Source organism: Trachurus japonicus, chromosome 3, assembly GCF_045865225.1.
Source record: "Trachurus japonicus isolate A0001 chromosome 3, Traja_1.0".
NCBI lineage: Eukaryota > Metazoa > Chordata > Actinopteri > Carangiformes > Carangidae > Trachurus > Trachurus japonicus.
The window spans coordinates 13,700,358-13,721,934 of record NC_140909.1 but is presented as its reverse complement, the minus strand read 5'-3'; the positions used below and the strand labels follow the sequence as shown (position 1 = coordinate 13,721,934).

General features: G+C 40.9%; 1 protein-coding gene across 1 annotated transcript in view; it reads left to right on the top strand.

Moving 5' to 3' along the window:
* Positions 1-21,577, top strand: part of spon1a (spondin 1a) — a 63,138-nt gene that overhangs the window by 8,457 nt on the left and 33,104 nt on the right. Inside the window, exons 4-6 of the mRNA XM_085762931.1 lie at positions 6,159-6,232; positions 6,694-6,816; positions 10,832-10,980. Of these exons, the coding sequence (XP_085619057.1) occupies positions 6,159-6,232; positions 6,694-6,816; positions 10,832-10,980 (346 nt within the window). The remainder of the gene's footprint in view (positions 1-6,158; positions 6,233-6,693; positions 6,817-10,831; positions 10,981-21,577) is intronic.

Sequence of the window (21,577 nt, the reverse complement as noted above, 5' to 3'; positions counted from 1 at the left end):
TGTGTGCGCGTGCGCGCGCGTTTGTCAGAAGGCTCCTGTGACTCACATGTCGTCCCTACAATCGTGCTCCTCCCAAGTGGTTAGCTGCAGTATAATTGATGGGCAGCTGCTGTCTTTTAGATGGAAAAACTGAGCTTGGTGGTTTGGTTCCATCAAAGATTGGTTTGTGATGATAGGGTCAGGCAAGGATGCTCATTCAAACTCCTGAACTTGGAGCACTGACTTTGAAAGTCTTACCATCAAATCCAGTTATTTTCAGCTTTCTTATATGCTGGAATCGAATCAAGCCAAGGTCTCCTTCAATCTGTCTCTCTTGTTGGTATCTTACTTGTTTCATAAACATATATCCTGTTGATGTCTCGGTAGGTGTTGTGTGCACTATTTAAATTGAAATGCCAACTTAATGCTGGATGAAAATCTTGTTCTTGCTAACATGATTGAATTTCTCACTTCACTTTAGTAACTTGTTTTCAGGGTGTGTTCACTACCCTTTGGCATCACTGGTGTTGATACAGGTGCAATAGTGATGGAGGGTGTGGTCAGAGGTGGGGATGGGATTCAATGACATTTTATCAAATTCAAATCTAATAAAGTATGATGATCTTTCTAGGTTTTCCCTTGTGTTCCAGTTTTAAGTGGTTAACTTTGAGGAAGCAAACAGTTTGCACGTTTTGTTGACATATAGCACAAAAAGCAAACTAAACCAATTTGATTTGATAATTTCCACATGACTCAAGAGGTCAAGATGTTTTCCTCCTTCCCTGCTCCAAGGTTGCAGTCATATAGAGGCAGCTCTTCAGTCTTTTTCTAACACTTCTTTTTCAATTTTTGGTCTTCAGACCTTCTCCTCCTCGGCCGTTCATGTCTTTCTTGTCAATGCAATCATGACATTTATTCCCAACCTCACATCTGCAGTTTCAATCTCCTTTATAACTACTCATGGTCTGATTGGGTAGGCTCGCTCATTCTCTTAGCCCTAGTACTTTGCATTTTACCGCCTCTTGCTCCCGTTGCCCCCACCTCTCATGCTCTTGTTCTTCTTTCTCTTGTCCCGTACACAGCCACAAACGTCCCCTGCTGCTGATTGGCTGTAATAGTGTTGTGATATTTCAGCCAAGGCTTGTGCATGAACACTGGATATTTTTTGTCAGTCCAGACACAGAATGGACAGCCAGCGGACCATGAGGAGACATGTGCTGAAAATGACAAAAAGAGTGTCCTATTAGAATTGCTTGATCCTCCTTCAATTCCTTATTCAGACTGGCTTTTTGAGCTCAAAATTTGCGACAGCTGTAAGTTTTTTGCTGTTTGATAGATTAGCCCCCTGGTTCATTTCTGTAATAAAGGCGCTGACTCGTTTTCACTCATCATGTTTTTATTACCTCCATGGCAGTAAAAACACGTTCCACCAGCTCTCAGAAACTCCTGTTATAGCAAATTAACTTTGAAAGACTCACTATAAATAGACTTAAATAGACATTCACTACCCCAGTGAGACTGAGCCTACAAACCATGATGTACAGTAAAAACACTGTAAAATACCACAGTTATACACTCTTCATTCAGATCAATTACTTGATGTAATCAACAGGTAATTGTATAGTCCTGAAATATAAGATGACCCCCACTTTTTCAAATATTATCTTATATTCACCACTATGGTATGAGCAGTAGAGAAATCTTTGATTAGATTTTCTCTTCATTCATTATAAGTGTCTGTGCTTGAGGAATCAGCCTAGAATCAAATACCAAAATGGAAGTCACAATATGAACTAAACTTGAATCCGAGGCAAAACATTTGACTTGAAAAAAGTAATTTCATGACGCACAATGTTCCTGTGAGAGTACTTTTTCTACTACAGTTTGATTAAAACACACTTGAAGTGTGTCAGAGAACCTGCAGTGGTCTTCAGATAATGGCAAAAATGACTCAGTTCTGAGTTTGTCTGTTCTGAGCTACTTCAGAAAAGCAAAAAGATGCAACATGGGGTCTCTTGAAGGGGTCTCACTCTCTATATAAGGGGGGCTCGTTCCAAGCAAAGGGAAAACACAGTCATTCTTAGCTGCTGGTGATTATACAATAAGAACAACTCCCTTCACTGCAAGGTCTGACTTTGCCTCTGTTCAAATTCAAATGTTTTATGTCTGATCCTGTCTCAGCTTAGCGGAGTCCACTTAATGTTGAGATCTTGTGTGATCTTTGGCTGTGTGATGACAAAAAGGGAACCTCTAGTCAACTTGAGTCCTTGTGGCTGCATGGCTATACATCCTGGTGGTTCTGCAGAGCCAGAGTAAGTCATAGAGTATAATCCGTATATTGCAGTCACCATTGTTGCCTCTATCTTTTATCTTTCCATTTGTAGGTGGGAAGCAATTTATTTGTCATCTCCCTCCAGCTTGCGATATGGAGGGTAGTGGAATGTGTTTTGATGGGTTGTCTGAGTGAGACAGTATATCAGTGATCAGATGAATGTCACAACCTCATGCAGCTGTCAGCGCCTGTTTATTTCCATCAACACAATGATGGCACAGATCAAGAAGGACTTAGGGACACCACAGTCAAGCAGACACATAGAAATTAAATGTAAATACATTTGCTTTTGAGCAGTGGATTTATGTATTGTCTCTGAGTGGTAAGTTGTGTTTGTAGCGGAAGCAGATGGAACAAAATGAATTCATTTTATCTCTGGTTCTACCAGGAGCTGATAGCAGGAAATGGAAATTATTTAGTCTTTGGTTGTAGCAGGAGCAGACAGAACAAAATAGGAATTTATTTTCCTCTTTTACACATCTGTTGAGCATGCAAATGAGCATGGAAAATCTCTCTTAATCTTTCAGTTTTCTTCTTTTTTCTTTCCCAATCTCTTCTTTCTCTTTTTGTGGAGCTCTCACACATGAAGATATTAAAACACACAGACTCTCAAATCAGTGCACTTTTGGGTTGATTGGGATCGGCAGTGGTGTGGATCCGGCAAAGTGAGATAGAATTTAAATTGGATGTTAAATAAGCATTACTCTACTTGATTGTCTGGCCAGCCCAAGAAAGTGAGCAAGCCGCGTGCCCCTCTCTCTCAGGGAGATATGTGAAATTGGGGTGAGATTGAATTAAAGCATGAACAGTTAGAGATCTACTGGTGGTGTCGCTACCCTTAAATCATTTTTACCTTGTTATGAGAGGGCATTTTGGGCACAAATCATACTTTCTCTTGGGAAAAAAAATTGTAATTTCACACGAGACACAACTGTGACATGTATGAGAAAAAATGTGATGTAATGTTCTGTATGTGAAAGTATAGCAGCATCTGAGAAAGAATGATTTTGATTGTGATAGAATGACATCATCAGTGTTGAGGAATAGTCTTATGTAGGAGGGTCTTTAAAGCAGATATCAGTGGAATGTTTTTGTTAATATAAGTCCTAAATAGTCCTATTTTCCGTCAGCAATCACTTACATGAAGTATTTCAGCCTAAACACGAGTCTCTCCGTCACTCTGCTCTGCTGTAACCCGAGGAGAAAATTTTCCTTGTGGGATACAAGTGTTATCCAATGAGGAGAGAGAACGGCATGAAGGGCTGTGTGTGCAGCCAAGGGATGCGCGTGAATGTGGTGACGTAGCACGAGGACCAATTGATGCCTGACAAGGGCGGGGGCTGCTAACTCATGGTGCGTTCAAGGAAACTCGTACTTTGTGTTTTTCCTTCCTGTGAAGTCATACCAGTTCGATCTGGTACGAGTTCACGGGTCGGAAGTTACGAGTGGCCGTTATAGGGAACTTTCACAGACAACAGGACGGTAAAAACACGAGCTACGGGTTACCTGGAACGCTACCAAGTCGTAGTTGTGACTTGAAGCTGTAACTTACGGTTTCAAAAGCCGGCCTTGAACACAGCATTAGCCGAAACGGCCGTGCCACTGATATCTGCTTTAACTTGAAAGGTTTTTGACTGAAAAAGAGGCCAATTGTGGCTGAAAGGTTGAAATCAGTGTTCATTCAGTGGCAAAGCTGAAATTACTGTATGTTGAAAAACTAAATGGAGGAGCATTTATCCGAAGGTGCTGTGTTAGTTCCAAAATATAAAATTCAATAGATTTTGTGTGACACAGTCAAAGAGGTAATTTATGTTTATTTTTAATCATTATTATACTTTAAATCAATTCAACTCAATTTACTTTTGTAAATGTAACCTGCTGAAATTTAGCTTTACATTTATCAAAAATATTTGTCAATTTTATTTAAGTGAACTCAGTTTTACATAGTCTAATATATTTCACTCAGTTTTATATAATTGAGTAAATCACATTAAATAAAACAATCTGGGGGACCTGAGGATGTGCCAAACCATTTACTTCACACACACACACACACACACACACACACACACACACACACACACACACACACACACACTGCCGTTTTGTCAAGACATTTGTTAAATTCAATACAATTGGATTACATTAATAAAAGTACTAGATATAGATATTACTTTTATTTAATCAATGTCACTCTGTTTAAAGGGACAACGAGGAGTTTGTATTTGGTTATAAAAAAGTCTCACATTAATGTGGATGAATCTACGCTACCCACACTTGTTAATGGCTCCATTTTCGATAAATATATCGTTTTGTCTCTATCGTTATTTTGTTATTTTAAATAATTGACGCTGCCCGGTGGGTCATGAGAATAACGCTGCCAAATCGCTGCTAACTCGTTGGAACTACGACGGTATCTGATCGTCTTCGAACCTCTGACTTACATTCTTGATGAATGAAAACATTCTTGGCAAGACGTTCGCCTTGCACCGGTCCAAGAATTTCACTGTGCGCGCGGAGGCTCATGGTAAATGTAGTGTGAAAACACTTCGCTTTCCAAAACTCCTCGTTGTCCCTTTAATTGAGTTGAGTATAACTAACTTAACAGAGTAAATGTAATTTAATTGAGTTCAAATTATTTCATCGATTGAATTCAAATAATATATTTTTATTACATTAAGTAAACTCTAATTTAAGTAAATGGAATATACGTATGCGTTAATATTATTCATCTATAATGTTATGTAACACAATTTCATAGATTAAAGTAGATTTAATTTTAATAATTTAATTGTTTTAGTTGGAATAATTTCATTAAATGTTTTAGGCCATATATGGAGGGACATTATGCTGATGATAATCAACGTAATGCAGTCTTGGATTCTTTTCTTACTTTCTCTGATTTCCAATTCTGGTATCAGCTCAGCTTAACAGAGCACAACACGGCTGAGTTTAGTTTGATACTCCAGAATAAATGGTATCCAAACAGTCCAGCTGGACAGGACCCACCTGGATCAGATTTTACCCGGCACCTCCATCCAGCAGCTCATTGTTGGGTTTTATTCCCATGGAAACCTTCCTACAGCCATAGCTGGTGTAAAAGGCTGGTGTTTGTGGGGAAGTTTGGTGCCTGGAGGCTTGATCTCTGTTGTTGTTTTTGTAAGTCTACTGGCCTCTGAAAAGGTTTGTTTGTGGTTGATTTACATGTCAAGGCCCCTCTCAGACCCGTGTTTCCCACCATCCAGTGGAACACGGTTCTTACAGCTCAATCTAGAGAAGCTCCCCTTGGCCTCATAATAGAGGAGGATCAGTTCAGGTCAATCAATCTACAGTAGAACTACTCAGTACAGTACATTGTCGTAGCTGTATATATTGTCTATTTATGTGTACATTTTCAAAGCACCTTATTCAATGCCGTAGTTCTCTCTTTCAGTTTTCTCTCAGCTTTGCGAGCCTTCATTTCAATGTGAGAAAGTATCTTAATACCATTGCATGTCTTTTGTGGTCTTTGTCTGAGGAATTGAATGCCTCTCTCTGAAAAACAGCTGGATTTGGCAGTGTCACGATGTGCTCTGAAACCTGCTTTTTACCTGCTTCAGAGGAAAAATGATTATGAATAGCTCTGCGCCTGTTCCATTTGCCACACGACACTGTTCGGACACCAGTCAGATCTTTAATGCCAAGACTTTCCTCATCTCCTGCAATCTGTTGTCTTCTCTTTCTTTATACAGCTTCTCCAAATCTGTATGCCCCCATCCCTCCTACTCTTTTTCCTTATGCCTACATTTAAACTTCCAACAATTGCCATTCCTCACCGCCTTCATCTCTTCTTATTCGCTCATTGTAGGGCAAGCATTGTGCAGAAGAGGATAATTTATTTCCAGGATGAAGGCCCACTCACCAAGCGAATGTGTGAGAAAGGTAGGCCTCTCTTATTGACATGGAATAAATAATTTATCATGAATACGTTTTCTTTCGATCTCCCTGCTGGCACTCCATTTCACTCCCCACTGATAGTCTCTTTTTTGTCTTTCTTTTACTCTGTTTACTGTCATTCTTGGTTTTACTGTAGGGATATTCCCCTTGGCTCTTATGTTCTGGCATGTGAATGATTGTAAATGAGTGGGACCCCCTTCCTGTGCATGACATTAGATGCCACACTGAGCAGCAGATCAAAAGAAATGTACTGCACATCCCTTTCCTCATGTCCTCCCTGTGGCTCCCCACTTTCTTAAACCACCCATTCTCCTGTATGATGGCCACCACTCTCATCTGCTCCCTATACTAATGAGCAATCTCTCAGTAACTATCTCATAGTGTTTGTGTTTCTCCCTTGTTTGTTTTACTTTTCATCCGTCTACCCTCTGCCCATGTCTCTACAGAATCCCTGTATGGAGATGCCACAGATAAACCCCTGCTCGACTGCTGTGCCTGTGGAACAGCAAAGTACAGAGTCACTTTTTATGGGAACTGGTCGGAGAAGATTCACCCCAAAGACTATCCCCGTAAGCACCACCTCCTCTGTTTGTCCTTCATGCTACCTCAGCTCTATCACAAGCCTTAAGAACAAATCTGATGATATACCATTCTCTGTTTTTACTGTCATATAATCCCATGAAAAAACTTAAACCAACAGTGAATTGACCTTATATAAAGTATTGCAACTACACCATGCCATGGTCCTCCACTGTTCCAAACGCTATTAAAAACACATTAATGAACATCACCTTTGCATTAGCTGACATGTTCTTTCATTATGATGGCCTGCATTGTGCTTCTGCTGTAAATACTCAGTAGCTCACTGCATCTGCAGGTGAAATTAGTCCTTAACAAATATGCCAGTTGCTTCTGTTTGAGTAACCTTGGCCAACAACGCAGCACCTGGCTGATCTTAAAAATTATTCAGCCTTTTTAAAAATTTAAATAAATACTCATTACCCTTTTCTAAAGATTAAAGTCCTGAAGAGCAACACACCGGCTTTGGACTCAAACACACAACCTCGGTACAGAAGTTGGCATGAATACACAGATTTGTCGACAAAAAAAGTTAAGAATATGGATAACCTTATCCTGCAATCTTGACTGGGGCCCCAGAAGCTCAACGATATGTTCTCCACCAGTCATGTGGATGGTGAACTACAACATTACACTTGATTGTGATGTGCGTATAACCTTGAGCCGCACTATCAGGATGTGAATGGACTTAAGGATTACACTGGCTCTCTTGTCTAAATCAGGCTCTCGTCAGTCAGATCAATATACTGATTAAGGTAGAGTAAGATAAACCCTGAGATTGAACAGAGCCCTAATTTACTGTCTTAGGAAGGGAGTAGTTGGTATGTGACTCACTCACACACACATATACACAAACACAGATTCTTAAAAGAGGAGAGGGCAAGCTGTGTGCACTCTGCTTCATCCTCACTCTCAGGATGCTTCAGTTGGATTTCTCCTTGCACAAAGTCATATCCTGCAGGCATTATAGCGGTGCACATCATGTACCAGACAATAGTGTTCACTGACTACATTAGAGTAAACACATGAGACTCTGTCCTTATTTAAGTTCTCCTACCCTAATTTTGTCTTTTTGTAACAAGTTGCCTTTATTCATTGTTTTTTTTTTTTTACTACCTGAGATATTCCACTGTGTCACATATCATCCTTCTATTTTTACCATGTGTCCTTCAAATGCAGGAGCCATTGGTGGCACACATTTTGAGATCAAAAAGTCTTTGTAAAACAGGCCAACCAAACTTTTTTTTTATACTGCCAACATGATAACCTTGACAGCTCTATTTTCTGTCTCCTTTTTGTCCCCATAGTAAGTCATGCAGCAGTGCATGGCTGTTCACCCCAAGTGACTACAGCTCACCTGGACATAGAGAGAGAGAAAATGGCCTGGTTGTCAACAAAAATTTTTGTGGGATTAGCAGGAGTGAGAGCGAGAGAGACGAAAGAATAGAGCATTTTTACATTGACCGAATAGAGACATTACTCATCGTAGTCAATTTCCACTTACAAATGGGAAGCAGTGTATTAAAGTTCAGGCTGAAAACGTTCAGTATACCGGTACACTGAAATAACAGCTGCCTTCCATCTTCTACTTTCTTACCCTGTTCAACACCTTGTGGCTGGATCGATGGGACTGGTACCCTAACATGAGAAAGGCCTCTCCTGCTTATCTTTACTCTTTTATAAATTTGCTTCTACTCTTTTAAGAACCAAAAAGCCTTTAAAGATTAAATGATTGAAAAAGAATAAAGATATATTCTTATCCTGTCGTTGCTGCAAGCAAGGTTTGAACAATTTATGTTTTCTTAGACCCCAAACATACAAAACATTTCAAACACACTTCACTTTTGCAGTCCCTGTCTCCTACTCAACAGACATTTAATATTCAGCTTTAAAAAATAAAAATAAGACCTTCTGGGTTTGTCCTGTTGACATTTCAGAGCTAAAGATAATAGCTTCTGGCCAATCTAACCATCATTGAGAAGTTACCTTCAACAGTCCGTTTGGCCATATTTTGGCTCATTATGGATGGATGGATGTTTGGTTTATTCTTCGATATTCTCTCACAAACTGAGCAGAATCAGCCACCACTCACCTCTCTTGGTTTTACACTGGAGCTCTCACAGTGCTTCGGCCTGAACTGCCAGGCAGATAAATGTAATGCACCTGGCGCACAAAAGCGTTTTACCATTCACCATTGACAGCAATAAGAAGAGGGCGCCTTTCACTGCTAAAAACGCATTCAGATCAGGCCCCAAGAGATGATGAGGCAGGTCGTTTGAAGTTGTGGTCATCATTAGTCTTTAACTGGGACACCGGAAGAGTTAGATGTACGGTGGCCTTGAGAGCTCAACACACTGCATTTTAAGATAACATATGCTAAGAAACACATTCAAGCATAGATGTGTGATACATCTATAACACAAAGTAAAATCTTACAGACATCTTAACATTTAGTTATTACAATGCATGCCTGCAAATGTCAGGAAGGTTTGTAGGGAATTTTGGCCACCCAACTTGACATTTTCAATGACTTTGTTTCTTTAATAACAATATTTAGTGCAAGATTGGGAATATGTAAACCAAGGTTATGTCAAGCTCAACGTGGTGAGGTGTCTACACCATAACTTGACAGTAGCAGAACTGCAAAATGTGTTGTTAGGTGAGAGGCTTCGTATCACCACAGACAGCTGATGAAAACATCATTTTGGGAACACGCACTAGCTTTGCTTAACAAACATTAACAAACATCTAAACATCTTAACAAACATCTAAATCTAAGTGAATTATAATTTTGTATCAGTAAAAAGTGAAAACAGAAATGCTGTATTTGCAAGGGATGAAACAATACTAACATCAGCCCAAACTGTAATGTCCGATGAAGAACTGATTAAAATTCAACAATACACTGTAACAAGAATACTGCAAACACAGGGATTAGATTGTGAGGAAGATTAATCTTTGTTAAGCCTTACCCTGGGAACCAGCAGAAGGCTGAAAAGGGTGACTTACAGAACTGCAGAGTAAGGACTCTATTTAGGGCATAAAGATGAGAGCGGGGACCACTGGCCTATTTGACTGAACCTCACTTTGACTAACTAGATAGCATATTTGTGTTCTTTCAAACTGACCAGTGGCTCTGAAGAGCAACTGAGTTGTATGTCTTCAAAATCTGGGATGGTAGACCTTTGATGGGGTCTACTCTGTAACAACCTTTCAGGTGATATACCTCTACCTGTCATAGTAACATCTCAGGCAGAAGGATAGGATAACAGTGAGGGAGGTAATAAAGGCATGCAAGACACTTTCTCTGCTGTTGAGATGAAAAATGCCAAACCACTGAGGACCCACAGTGAGATAGTTAGGACACCTCAAAATGACCTGCAAACATCAACAGTGATCACATCAGTGCTGGATGAACAGCTGTACTCCATGCATTTTTATATCTCACACAACAGTGGAGAGTACCGCAGGGCTTTACCTTCCACTGTCTCAAAGTTAATTATGTAAGGCTCAAGTTTGTTAAAGCCTGCGCTGTCACCTCTGACGGATCATCACAGATACTTCCACTGCTGCATCCTCTGTAAGCTCACAGGTTTATAGGCAGACACAGAGCTCCAATCGCCCCCTTTTCTGTTTGTCACTTGGGCACACACATCTTTGTTCTGAATGAGTGAGATAGCGAGAGCGAATGAAAGGATTATGGGAGCATAGCATTTTAATACAATGTAGGTGGTTTGCAACAACATGGAATGTTTTTTTAGATGGAAACAAATCACTATTCATTATAAATATTGTGGTGTATCAAAAGAAGTGCTTGGACTGTCAGTCTGACAGCCTGACTGATAGGACAATCGGCTGCCATCTGCCACGGGGAAAGAGGAAATGTTTGCTAAGTGTATGGTGCTGAGATACTTCAACACCAACACCAAACAGTCTGAGAGTGTCAAACCTTTGAATTTATATATTATTATTATTATTTATATTTTTGTTGTGTGACTTTCCCAGGTCGTGCCAATCACTGGTCAGCCATTATCGGTGCATCCCACTCTAGGAATTATGTGCTGTGGGAATACGGTGGCTTTGCCAGCGATGGAGTTAAACAGGTAGCTGAGCTGGGCTCGCCGGTCAAAATGGAGGAGGAAATCAGACAGAAGGTAAGATTCTCTACCCTGCCCCGGAAAACATGTTACATGTTTTATCACATGCATTATGTGCATTTTTTAAAGGTTAGGGTGTTTACCAAAAGCATTTATACAAATTGTGAGCTTGCCTTTTTTGTCTTGGAAACTGGTAAAAGACAAGTTATGTAACACCACAGGAGCCTCAGAGGATGTTCTCGGGTTTGCACACCTGAGTTCAGCATGGGATGAATTGCTTTGACGTTGTTGTCCAGCTTGATTAGTGCTTTCAAGCATCTATGCTATTCTTAGCCCTCCTCTACATCTACTGTGCACACTTCACCAATACACAGCGTTTCTGAGGCATACCTACCTCTGTAGCAACTGGTTTAGATGTTACAAGAAAAGGATAGATGGAACTTTTTTGTTGTGCCGTGAATTGAGGCCTCTTCTGCCTCCATCAGGCTCGGCATTAGATGCTTGCATATCAGTTCATGTTCAATCAGGCTCTGGGCTATGATGCAGTCCTCATAAGGCTCAGGAGGTGCTTTGGAGGATTTGCAGGGGGTAGATGTTATTGTCATCATCAACTCAGTTAAAGCAGAAGTAAGCGATCCGGTCGTTTTGGCTAACTTCTTGTCAGCAGATGGAGTTAGCAGTCCCCGCCCTCGTCCCTACGTCACCACATTCACGCGCATCCCTTGGCTGCACACACAGAGAGGACTGCCCCTTTATGTTGTTCTCTCTCCTCATTGGATAAAGGTTGTAGGATACAAGGAAAGTTTTCTCCTTGGCTTACAGCAGAGCAGAGTGACTGACAGACCCGTGTTTCAGACCAAACACTCTATATAAGTGATTGCTGTCGGAAGATATAACTATTTAAGACTTATATTAACGCAAACATTCCGCTTACTTCTGCTTTAAATAGTAATTATTGGACTTGTCTTCTCTGTGGTGCCCAATGGACACTTTCTATATTTTCACTTTCAAACTGCCTCTTAAAACTTTCACCTTTCTACTGCATATTCAATTTAAATTTTATATATATTTGTTGTACTCCACTTCTCATCTTCTTTCTCCCTCCTTGGACTGTCTTCTCTTTATTATTTCCACAAATAGCTTGGTATATCTTTCCTTCTTCTCCATGGCTGTCTCTCTCAGTCTTAAAATAACCCGTGCTGGCAGAGCAGATGTTCCTGCAGAGTGCTTATTGTTGGCTAATACTAAAGACCTGGAGTCACAGCAGATAATGAGAGCGTAGTGTGAGCAATGGGGTCTCTGTGTCATTGCTGCCTTCCCACTGCTATTACAGCTCACTCTTTTTATATTTTATATTGGTCTTATCTCTCTGCCTGGATCATTAGATGAGTTTCTTCTAAGCTTCGAGGTGAGAGTGAGTTTGTGCGCGTTTCGACAGTCCAGCATAGTCAGCATGTTGAAAAACATCAGTTTTACCAGTTAATGTTGTTGTTTGCAGTTGAGTTATTTCTGAAATGCATGAAGCCAGAATTCATTTAACCCAACAATCAATCATACATGCCTACCCAGAGATCTGTTACATAAACCAGGAGGGAAGGACAGAAAATAGTTGGGTTGCACAACATGTGCCCCTCTTCATGTCAAATAATAGAGTGAGCTGATCGAACCGGAGGAAATGAGACATTTTCCTCACCACCTGTCATCATATCATCACCCAGTGTGGCATGGCTCAAGCTGTGGTTGTCGAGATGAACCACTCAGTAGTGAAATGGGATCGACTGACACGAGATTACAGGGCGATGATTACACATGTGATCAATATCAACCCTGATTGGTCTGATACTAAACTGCAAGGAATTATTTACTGCCTAAGAAAGCCGATGCATAATTAGCCTTTTTCAATACTCTGTAGATGAGCATGGTGGTGCAGTGAGTGGGAGTGTTGTCTCACAGCAGGAAGGTTGTGGGTCTGGGGTCTGTCTGTGTGGAGTTTGCATGTTCTTTCCCTACTTGACTCTGGTATCCTCCCACAATCCAAAGAAATTCAAGTTAGACTAATTGGTGACTCACTGAAGGGTGAATAGTTATTTGTCTGTATATGTCAGCTCTGTGATGGACTTCAGCAGCCTCTCTGTGACCTTAAAGAGGAACTATGCAGGATTTTTGCCTTAACTACTGTATGCTACATTTTAACCTTAATTTAACAGCTTCGGAGTAATTGTGATGGCTAAAAGGGAGAATGAAGTCTCTCTCCCTTCCACCTAGCGTCTCTTGGTCGAAAAGCAACCTTGCAAGATTAGTGCCTCCGAACCAGTGGCCCAGCTCTTCTCTTGGCAGCACTACAACACAAACCCGCCTCATAACCCATAATCTCTGGTTTATGACAAATAAGACCACACAAATATACACATCGTAAAGCATATATGATAAATAACATTATCCCCCGCTCTATGAATTGCTTTCTCGCCGGCTATACTGTAGTTCCCCTTTAAGCAGTGTGGCTAATGAATGAACAGCTTGGAAAGGCAATTTTGTGCAAGTGTCTTCGTAAGTCTATATACATTATGAGAGTACTATAAAGAGATGATCACACTGAGCCTTTATCATGTCTTTTTGAGTGAGAAGACAGACAGCCTCAGCCATAACATTGAAACTAGGGACAGGTTTTGCTTGGTGTGTGTCCATGGCCTGTTTTAAAGAGACCCAGAGGAGTTTGCTTTTGGTTATGAAAGAGTCTCATATTAATGTGGATGAATCTACATTACCCACACTTGTTAATGGTTCCATTTTTGATAAATATATCGTTTTGTCTTTATAGTTATTTTCTTATTATTATTTTAGTCGGCTCGCACAGCATTTCCTACTTTCGGTTTCCTGGACGCTGCCCAGCAGGTCATGGGAATAACGCTGCCGATTCACCGTTTATGGTCGGAACTACGATGGTATCTGATCGTCTTCGAACCATCGACTTTCATTGTTAATTAATGAAAACATTCTTGGCAAATGTTTTCGCTTTTGTCCATCTTGCGCCCGTCCAAAAATTTCACCGTGCGCACGGAGGCTCTTGGGAAATGTAGTGTGAAAACACTTTGCTTTCCAAAACTTCTCGTAGTCCCTGTAAGTCTTGTTTTGAAACTTTGTAGTTTCAATTATTTTCATTACACAGATAAATCACAACATTAACCAGTCCCCTTTTTTAATCTTATGGCTGATTGGTGTATGGTTTCTGTGTGATGGACAGTTATAGTGAAATGTTTCGTAGTCGTAGATGACTACGGTGCACATTCATTGTGTCCACCTCTCTACTAACTAACTAATACAGCACACAGAGTGTGTCGATGCCCTTGAGGTAAGGAGGGTGGATGAAGTACGGAGGCTCCCTCTTTTGAGCCGTGCACAGCTTCATGATAAACGCTGACACAAACAGAAAGCTGATTCGCTTTTATGTCAGGTGGGGCGTCAGGGTAGTAACTAGCCATGAATGCAAAATTGATATTCATAGCCAGGCTTCACTCCAGCCAAGAGACACACTGATCAGAGTGTTCATACAAAGTTCCATTTGCAGAGTCAGGCAAGCATGCAGACCGCACAAACATGTACGCACACACAGACACACAAAGCCCTCTTTATCCTGCTCATGTCAGTTCAGAGAGTGATTGTTTTATTTTATATCAGAGTTTGTCACCCTTTCAGAGCTGGGACAAAGGTGTGCCGTACCATCTGTCTTGCTGCTGCTGCTCATCAGATTTGTGAGAAAAAACACATTACATGTGCCTCGGAGTGAAGACATCATTGGAATTGGTGCTCTATTAAACTGCAAAACACGGACAGCAGCGGTGGTTCTTTTGCATGTTCTCTTCAAGGCTCTTAAAATAAAATTCACATATACTAAAATTAGAAGTAAGCATAAGACATGCACTGTTATATACCATGTAGGCATATGATGTTACCAGCCTGTAATAAAAATATGATTGCATGTCAGAGCTCTCTCAAACACAGTGATCACCCACACAATCTCAGGAACTCTACACTGCACACAAGCAATCATCACACCATGCCACTCATCACAGTGAAACGGTCCTGGATTGTAAGCGTGACTGTTACTACCCTTTCAAGAATTCATATATTGAAATTAACAACATAAAATTGCGATTCACATCCACAGGACAGGGTGTTTTGATTTGATTTATGATTGCAGCTGAAGACACAGATCAAATTTGTATATTTTCAATCTACTATAACCTCTGGTTGGAAGTGTTGTGAGGTTTAGTACATAGACTAGTGGGAGAAGGTCAATTACAGAAAGCAATCAAGGACTTTTCTTTTCTTTTTTTCTTTTTTTCTTTTTTTACAAACTGTTTTGCCAGATGTGGAATACTATTCCATTTGCCAGGTACAAATGTTGTTATCAGAGGACTTGGCAGCGCAGGGTTGCAGCCTGAGTCCATTGTTGTTGTTCCTCCTTTCATGTCTGAGGTGATTTGTATATGCATTCAGTCATTACAGAAGCTCAGTGTGTCACTAATGAGAAGTTTAATGAGACTGTCTCCATGGACCAGTGACCAGGGCCAAGGCCTCAGACGGATTATGAAATCTCCTATTTCCTCTCGCAGCGTGGGGCGTTTTTCATTATTGCACCATACGGATGCTTACAGAATCCTCTATTATCCTCAGCTCCACAGCTGTCCCACAGAGCGGGGACTGCACAACTCAGGATGGAGTCAAAAAGAGACATTACAGATTAATGACAGGAACTATCTGTGTCACTTGATACAGCTGTGGTTATTTTATTGCCTGGGATTTTTTTTAAAAAAATACCGTATACACACATATACATACAGGTGATGCATCCATGGGACATCTGAGAACCCCTAAACTCCTCTTTGAATGTCAGAAGTCGATACAAAAGATTCATATAAAGATTTTTTTAAACGGCGTTGTTGATTATTATATAACAGTCAAATTGCAAGGTTGACAAAAGCTCTTTCACAGTCTCGAAGGAGCTTCAGAGCTGACTCCCACATGAATAGAACAACAGGTATTATGGAATAAAATAGCAGCTTGCTGTTAATGTTTCTCCCTCTGCTACTCACTCTGTGCGCCTCACAAGGATTGCAATGGTAATTCTGCAGTTCTGTAGTCTTGAGAACAGTAAGGTCTACCATCTGTAAGTGGGTGTTCTACAGTCAGGAGCGTGGATAGAGAATAATATATGCAGGATCCTTTGGGTTCTTGACTTTCTCTGAGTGGTCAGGTGTGTATGTGTCTGTCTCTCTCTGTGAACAGAGAACGACTTCACATCCACTTTCACTACACTGGGATATGCATTCTTCATGTGTCTTGTGGCCATGTTGACTAGTCATGAACCTTGTCAGAGTTTGTTACGTCTGGACAAATGGTGTCAGGGACAAGAGCTGCAGGCTGCTGCGTTGACCCTGTGAGACTGAGGGGGTTGGCAGGGAGGACTTTGAAATAAAACAGTTTTATTTAATGAGACCATTCAACTCCTCCTGTCTGCTGATTTCATTTTCTTTTTATTGCTGTCTGACAAATGCATCCCAGAGTGCTTTGAGACCATCTACTGAGCTGGGTTTCATCCCTGTCATTGTTAAACCAGGGGAGCACCTAACACAGTGTTTTGGCAAAAGACATGTATGTCATAGGAAATGTGTGTTCCTGGGGTGCATTCACAAATGTTACTCCTGTCATGGCATTAGCACAATTCAGACTAACATTAAAAATGCACACTGTCTCCTGACTAAGTACACTTAACAGTTGACATTTTGATAATGAGCGATTGTAAATTTTCTTTTTTTCCCCTCTGCACATGCCTCCTATAAGACCTGTATAAGGTCAGCAGATTAGAGGAGGCTGAATGACTTGGGCTCAGTTATTTCCATGCATCATTAAGTTTTGTAATGTCTTTTTAAGATCCAGTCTTTTATCAAACAGCAAGAGATCAAACTGTTCTTCACCTTGATGTCACTCAGACCCTGTGTTTCAACCCCCACAGTTGATTAATTCCTGGGCCAGCTAATTATCTGGTGGTCCGTACAGCATACAAGCATGTATGATACATCAATGAAACTCACTCACTTTTATGTTCCATGAAGGCGTCTAGTTCGTGATTACTCAAAATACCCACTCGTAAAATGCACCTGTCTGTTTTGTGTGGTTGAAATAGTGCACTCATGTTCTCCATCGTATGAAGTCCCAGACACAGGAAGACAAGTGGCACACTGAAAGGGGTCAAGCTGTGTTGAGGCCAGGTAAAAGCAGTTCGGATTCACAGTGGTTCAAACTTTTCCTGTCGAGTGCCTCTCAGCTAAATCCTCTCTCAGCCATATTATAATATAATGAAGCACACGGAGGAAACTCATCAGGCAGAGGCCATGTACTGAATCTTTGCCAGGGGAGTGACTGCCATTTAACTTTAATGTGGATTAAGTGATGTACAGTACAACATGCCAGCATGATAACATGTAGTATCTGTATATCCCTCATAAATGTTAAAATTGTTATTTTCTTTTCACAAACTAATGTGTTGGTTTGTATTTTTTCCTTTTGGGTTGGCACCTTCCAGTAAGACATTAGTTCTGCATGGCTTCAGTAATAATGTAAAGCAGTATCTGTTTCGTCAGAGTGTAATAATGACGAATCAAAAATGCAATAAGCCCAATGTGATCAGCAGAGTTGGATTGGGGAGCTCTAAACATGTTCACGTCTAAGATGCAGGCTCATCTCTGTGTCTGTCATACTTTTCACTCTTTTTTTCTCTCCGCATATCATTTGTCATTCGCCTTGTACTGTATTCCTCTGTGCGTGTGCTGCGGCATGAGGTCAGGTTTGCCACAGTGGGATAGCAATTAGCTATAAAGGGGCCTCCCAGAGGAATAAGTCGTGACCCTAGCTTTGCATCGAACCTTGCCAAGCCACAGTGGAATATGCCAAGCCCCAGTGGGTGTAAGAGCATACAGACAATCCTTTGCTCTTCATCAACCCCCTGCAATGGCCACTTCTCCCACACTATGCTGCACTTCTTCCAGTTTTGTTTTCTGGGTATCTTTTAGCCTTCCAGTTTTAAAAAAGTGAACACCAGTGTTTAGGAGGGAATAATTCTTTAATTTTGGCTGGCAGCCCTCTCTTGGTCTGTCAAGTCAGCTTTATGAGGCTCGCAGAGATATTCCTGTTCAGGAAAACAAAGCTCTCAAAAGCCTAAATGCCTGCCTTGGTTCCCAGGACTGTTATTATGATTGCCGAAATTGAACAGTACAGCCAGAGGCAAGCACATTTTGAAAGGCAGTGGGGGTAGAGTTAGCCAATATGTGCTTTGTGTATGTGTGTCTGGGTGTGCACTTGCACACAGTGTGGGCATATGAGTGGGTTCTTTATTTTTCTCATAATGAGTAAGTCAGAGCAATGCTGCTCTTTGCCATTAAGGGAACACAGGTCTCAATAGCCTCCCATGCAGGTGTTTCCATGTAGCTGGCATGTACCTCTACTCAATATGATCCGGTCTGTCTTTATATTCATCTGTGTATGTGTGTGTGGGCCGGGCCTTAATGTTGACTTAACCGGTCCTTGGTGCAGCTGGCTGACTCAAGACTCAGAGCTACATCCACAGTCACAGGGATAATAGATGGATTATTCTGGAATCTCAGACATCTTGGCCGGAGGGATCTTTGATAAAGCCATCCCGGTGTCCAGTGAGCTGACTGGAATAAGAGAGCAGTAGCATGCAAAGCAGAGAGGACCGGACAGCGCTCCAGTTCCTCCTGTTAGTGCACCACAGCGTTTGATGATTAAACATGAGCCTTGTTTGTCTTATTTGAATATGCTAGGACTTCTCTGAATATTTGTCTGTCCCTGTCAGTGTGAGATGACTCAGTTTAGGGAAATTAAAATTCTAATTTATGCTAAACATTGGAATGTTTTGATATATCTGTAGTCTCTAAAGGGAAATCATTCCCCTTTTTATCATTTTAAATCAGGATTGTTAATACATCTCATGTGGTGTTTACCTCCTAAGTGCTTTTCATATTGCCTGGTTATGAATTTAATGTTAGGAGTTCATGTTTAATATGTCTGTATCTGTTTATTTGTGCGTGTGTGTTGTTGGTCTGACTCTGTTGTGTAGTGCCAAAACTGCCACAGCTTGTAAATGGAGCACACAGAAGTATAAAAGGTGTAGTGGTGAGAGAGAGTGTTAGAGCACATGCAAGAACATCTCAGCAGCAGAGTGGTGTAGACATTTGTAAGGAAGCACGTGTATGAGACCATTTATCTCTCTCACCTTTACTCAAATGTAAATGTGTATTTTAGATGAAGGGGAGTATTATAAGTTATTTCACTGAGTTATTTGTTGTTACAAAAGCTGATTTTCCTGACATAACTTTTGTGCAACCGAAGGGAGACTTCTCTTATCTCTTAGATCTTCATGAGATCATGGCCAGCTAAATACAATAAACCCTCATTATACATGTGTGTGATATTTTATTCATGAGGTGTCCTTGACAAATCTGTTTTCAGTATAGGCTCATCCTGTCCTATGTAAATGAGAGCGTGGCTCTGAGGGTCCCCCATTCACTGCAATCTCCATATCATTTGGTAGGGTGGGGACCTGCAGTTTGTCCTCACGACAGATGAAGGTGACAGACTGTGATAGACAGCTGACCACACACAAACTGAATTCCTAACAATCTAACAAGTCAGTCACAAAGTGCAATACAGTTTTACAACATGTTGATTTTGTCTTGATATTGTATTTAATATATGATACAGCACCAAAATACATTCTAATTATCATAACATTTGTCTGCTGTAAGCACTTCTATCATTTGCTGTATCACTGTTATTCGTCCACAGGAGCTTTTCACAAGTCAGGCAGATGGCAGTGATTTATTATTCAGAAACAATGTTTTGCTAATTCCAGGTTATTGCTTATTCCATTACTTTTAGTGCAGCGTCTTTCATTTGTAATGTTGCATTATATTTTTCTCAAATGCATTAAAAAGCTCATTACTTGTGTGTGTGGGGGGCGTGGGGGGAGGCGGGGTTGACAGAAAAAACAGTTATGATTGTTCTCTGCCTGTAGAGACAACTAACAAAACAAGAGGAACATTTGTGTTATCAGCTTTGGGCCGGCTTCATATTGGATGGGGCAGTGAAACTGGACAGTTTTGTAGCAGTGTATTGAAAAGTTAGCTTGTCAGTGTGTTTGTAATAATAGGTGGATGTATAATCCCCTCTGCACACTGTAATTAGGGGTGTATCTTGTTTGACTTTCAGGCAGATCAAGTTTTGGTTATTAAAAGTAATAAATCCTTTACATGCTGTCTGTAAGGTCAAATGGACACATACATTATACATTCTGCACATAGATATAGTTCTGACAGTTTCTTGCATACTGTGCATCTATGCAAAGTAATGTTTTGCCTTAAGCATGTTTTTGTTTCTTGTTTTGTTTTCCCCCTTGGAGGTAATGCAGAGTTAATGTCTCTTGCGAGTTTTGGACGGAATTATGTATTCTGGTGCATAGCTGTGTGCAACAGCACTTCATTAAGGATATACATTGGATGGAAAACATCTGATGAAACTTCAGGACCCAACATGAGTTGGTAAAGTTGTGTTTCTTACCAGTCAGGGGAGTTTCCGGAGCACCACACACTCTGCAGTGCAGTACATCTAGCCTCAATGACCGCTGACCTCCTTACAGATCAGGGATTCTGGAAGTAAGAATAAAAGTTGGTAGAATGGAAGAAAGGCTTAGAGAGCATCAGACAGCATGAACTGGGTCATCAAAGGCAGTTACCTCAATTCATCTCTAATAATATCCCCTAGCCCTGGGCCCAGGTCTGCTGGAGTTGGCTGTATGATGGCTCGCGCTGATTGATGAATGAGTGTGCCACGCAGGCGGCACTATAGGCTTCCAGTCTGCACTGCAAGGCTCAGAGATTGCCACCGAGGACAGCCACGGTCAGCAAATCAATTCACGGCTCTCTAGAGAAGTAGTCAGCACTTACAAACTCATCTGCCTTAAGCGTGGAAGATTCTCTTGTCACAGTGTTTCCTCCATCGCCTGCGGTATGTTCTCCTGTCCTGTTTTGAGCAAGATTGGTGTGACTGAAGTGACTTCACCTATGCAGTATCTGAAATGCAGCTTATTCTGCAGGGCAGGATATGGGAATGTCAGTGGAGATTTAATTAACACCTGAAGGCTGTGTAAGCCTTTACACTACGTGCTGATAACAGCCAGCTTGCATCCCATTGGAATTTTGAAGCAATTTTTTTAATGTCTATTAATAGTTTGGAGTACGTGCTGGGACGGACAGATCAGAGATTCCTGAGCAGAACTTTGATTACAACATCAGAGGAGCTCCTATCTCACCAAGGGTAAAGCTCCTTTAGACCAAGTGGGGCTTTGGCTTGCAGGCGGAAAAACAGCTCTTAATTTCACATAATTGTCATGTCCTAGGGAATAGATGGACCAGTTTGAATAGAAAAGTAAGTACTCTGCCACCTTAAGGTTGAGTAGAATCCTAATGAAACAGGAAAAAAAGTATATGCATTTGTTATGCATTTGTAAAAGTAGATCACATGAGTATTTAATAGTTGCAAGTTGATAATTATCTGTATTCAGAAAATGTCTGTTCAG